The sequence below is a fragment of the Anopheles bellator genome, chromosome 2 (assembly GCF_943735745.2).
Source record: "Anopheles bellator chromosome 2, idAnoBellAS_SP24_06.2, whole genome shotgun sequence".
NCBI lineage: Eukaryota > Metazoa > Arthropoda > Insecta > Diptera > Culicidae > Anopheles > Anopheles bellator.
Genome location: NC_071286.1, coordinates 37,561,677 through 37,565,196, shown reverse-complemented (window position 1 = coordinate 37,565,196; position 3,520 = coordinate 37,561,677). Strand labels below are relative to the sequence as shown.

The 3,520-nt window shown below is 48.7% G+C and overlaps 1 protein-coding gene across 1 annotated transcript in view; it reads left to right on the top strand.

Moving 5' to 3' along the window:
- The window catches only part of LOC131207491 (uncharacterized), a 13,227-nt gene extending 10,032 nt beyond the window's left edge, over nucleotides 1-3,195 (top strand). The window contains exons 8-11 of the mRNA XM_058200105.1: nucleotides 1,421-1,798; nucleotides 1,876-2,258; nucleotides 2,322-2,501; nucleotides 2,599-3,195. Coding sequence (XP_058056088.1) covers nucleotides 1,421-1,798; nucleotides 1,876-2,258; nucleotides 2,322-2,501; nucleotides 2,599-3,195 — 1,538 coding nt within the window. The remainder of the gene's footprint in view (nucleotides 1-1,420; nucleotides 1,799-1,875; nucleotides 2,259-2,321; nucleotides 2,502-2,598) is intronic.
- Nucleotides 3,196-3,520: the final 325 nt, after the last annotated feature.

The following is a 3,520-nucleotide window of genomic DNA, read 5'->3' as shown; positions in this document are numbered from 1 at the left end:
CGCGCTATTTGTTCGGCATCTTATCACATTTTAGTTGAATATGAACTGGTTGGGGTTTCTATTCGAGGCGCTTTCTATACAAGGATACCGTCTTGTAGCAGCTGTAATGTTCGTTACAACGAAATGGTAAACAATCTCGAGCGGGATTCAGCCTTGGGGATTCATAATACTAGAATGTGGTTCGGGCAAATGATAAAATATAATTGAAGAACATTCCTAGTCCATGCGTTATGCTAAGCAATACTAGAGTTTGCGAGAGAAGGCCGGTGGCGAGAATGAAATACTCATGCCAATCGTACGTAGCAGGTTTGTGGTGCATTTACATGAAAAACGCATGAGTCTACAAAGGTTTATTGACTGTTTCCGTTCATGTTGCTCTCATTGGAGGCAAAACAAAAAAACAGACAGCAGAGAGATAGAGAAAGAGTGAGAAACTCGGGCAATTCAGGGAGCAGCTAAGGTTCATTGATGGCGAGTTGAAGGCATCCTAGCTAGAGTAATGGCCCTAAGGACCGGATCTAAAACGTATCTCATGCATATTAGCGGCGCACCGTAAAGATGTACAATTAAAACCTCGGGTCATTCATAATATTTTTATGGCACAGTAGCGGTGGCGAGACAGCTTCTACTATCCGCTCATTGACTGCACAAACAAGTCGACAGACGCAACAGATGCTTGCAGTAAACAAACTTGATGCAATTAACAGCGCACACAACAGCTCCAACTCAAAATGGTAGAGGATTGGAACGCTTTTGGTTCCAGGCTCTAGTCAAAACACTTCACACAGTTGCAAAGACCGTTACCAAAAGCTTCCTGTTGATTGATTGTTGATCAACTGTGAACCGATGATATAGGCCATACAGTTTGATATGTTTCGGAGCGCTTATCTGTTATTGCAAAAATAATTATACAATATTCGAAAATATTTCAGCAAGTAAGAATTAAGATAAGATTACAAAATTTACTTCAAAGAAAGTCATTTGAATCTGTTTGATTTCACTCACCTTTGTATAAAAGTTAGTCACCGATTTGGATGGTGGGTTCATCCTTGCTAGGAGCAAAGACCTTCGCCCCGTCAGTCGATCGGAGAACCAACCACGTTTCTGTCAAACGCAACACGATACCACGTCAGATAGGTTAGACACGTTGATTACACCAAGTACAAGGTTCACGAACATCGTGAACTACTCTCTTCTTTTTCCTTTTTGCTTGCGTCAAAAACGTGACCATGTCTTTGACCTTCGCCTTCAACAGTGAACCGCTGAGACTACGCAAATGCAGAGCAACTGTTGGTTTTTTTTTGTGCCAGTACTTAGCTTTTGGTCCTAAAACGGTTGACATCAAACGAGTTACATTAAAGCAAAGATGATGTGGCTTGTTCCGTGGATCCTACACGCCATCGGTACGTTGGGTGGCTAGGTCTCAGTTTGGAACCGTCGGTTGAACGGGAAGGTTCGAACATGTTTTTCATACCAGCAATCGTTGTGCTCGTGGCGCTCTTCTGGTGCTGGGCCCGAGTGACCCGCAGCTCCGTGAAGGATATTGTTGGACCCAGAAGCTATCCGCTCATTGGCTGTTCGCATCTGTTCATGGGCTCCGAGGAGCGCACGTTCAGTGTGGTGTGTGAGCTGTACCGGAAGTACGACAAAATGTTCCGCCTGACTCTCGGACCGAAGACGATCCTGTGCCTCTCGGACCCGGATATCATCCAGCAGGCTTTGACCTCAGCCTCGAGCCAGAACAAGGCTTTCTTCTATCGGTTCCTGGAGATGGACTATGGACTCGTGTCTTCCCGCTGTACGTATTCGGACGCACGTATGCAGGGTCTAGCGTTGGACCCTGGCTTATTCCGTTTCGAATCCTTTTCATCACAGATGTGGACTGGAAGTTGTACCGCAAACTGTTGAATCCAGCCTTCAACCAGCGCATACTGGTCAGCTTCATATCGATCTTCAGCCGTAGCGCCGGAACGATGGTAAGTCGCATGGCCAAGGAGGAAGAGCACGGCCGTCCGTTCGACATCCTTCACTACACTGCGCAGTGCACGCTGGAGATGGTGTGCGCCAGCTCGCTGAAAAGTGACATCACCGACGATCCCCAGTCACGCGGGCTGTGTCAGGACATTGAAAAAATCGGCTCCATCATGGGCAGTCGCGTGTTCAACGTGATGCTCTACAGTGACCTACTGTTCGCGTTGACACCTCGCTACCGAGAAATGCAGAAGCTCCGGCACAAGGTGGAACAAGTTGTTGAACCGGTGAGTGGAACCTCAAGGTATGGTCTGAATGCGCCCGCTGACCGCTTGACACGCGCGTTACAGATTTTACACAAACGCCAGGACGAACTGCGCCAACAGCGTTCGGAAAAGACGCTTCTTGATGAAGAGGAAAATTACCGGAAGCCGATGGTGTTCCTCGATCAGTTGCTTAACATGCAACGCAACGGGGACGACCTTTCGATGGCGGAAATCGAAAGCCACATCTACACCATCATTGCAGCAGTGCGTAGCTCAGCGTGTCCAATCGGACTGTGCGCAAAGGGGTCGTGGCTGATGCAATCTTATATTTTTGGCTTATTTGTGGTCTACAAAATACTAGGGTAGCGAGACGACCGCGAACCAGGTTGCGTACATTCTCCTCATGTTGGCCATGCACCCCGAGCTGCAGGAACGAGTGTACGACGAAATGGCACTAGTTTACGACACCGATTCGCAGGACATCTCGTACGACACAATTTCGAGGCAGCACTACCTGGAGCAGGTGATCCAGGAAACGATGCGACTCTTTCCGGTGGCTCCGTTGATCGGTCGGGAAACCGTGGAACCGATGTCGCTCGGCGGGTGCGACGTTCCGGCCGGCGTGACGCTACTCATCAACATTCTGAACGTGCACCGGCGGAAAGATTTGTGGGGCGAGCGGGCAGATCGGTTCGATCCGGATCGGTTCGAGCCGGCGGCGTACGCGGTCCACAAGCGCCATCCGTTCAGCTACTTTCCCTTCGGTGGTGGGCCCCGGAATTGCATCGGCTACCGGTACGGTATGTTTGCGATGAAGATTATGGTCACGCAGGTTCTGCGGACGTACAAGCTCACCACCCCGTTAACCTTGAGCGGTCGGTTGCGTCTTTCTTTCGCCGTAACGCTAAAGCTGGGTACCGGGCATTTGGTCAACATCAAGCGACGGCACGGCCAGTAACAGACGGGTGCACGGGAAATGCACTTGGTAAAGAGAGGGCGAATTTTACAGTATTCAGTGTTGAGTTGAACCATCGATTCGCAAGTGCATTAAATACGATACGCGATCACGGTTTTTATGTGGCGGAAAACTTTACAACGAAATAAAATACGGAAAACTTTCTGCAGCATTGTTGAAAGTAATACTCGTTATTGACCGATCCACCTTGAGGCAGCAACTCACGACGCCTATTAAGTGCAGCATTCGAGCTGGTATAGCTGGAGAAGGTATCACTATCATGTGCCAATCGACACTGTGATAAATCGGAATGAAGCAGTAAATTATC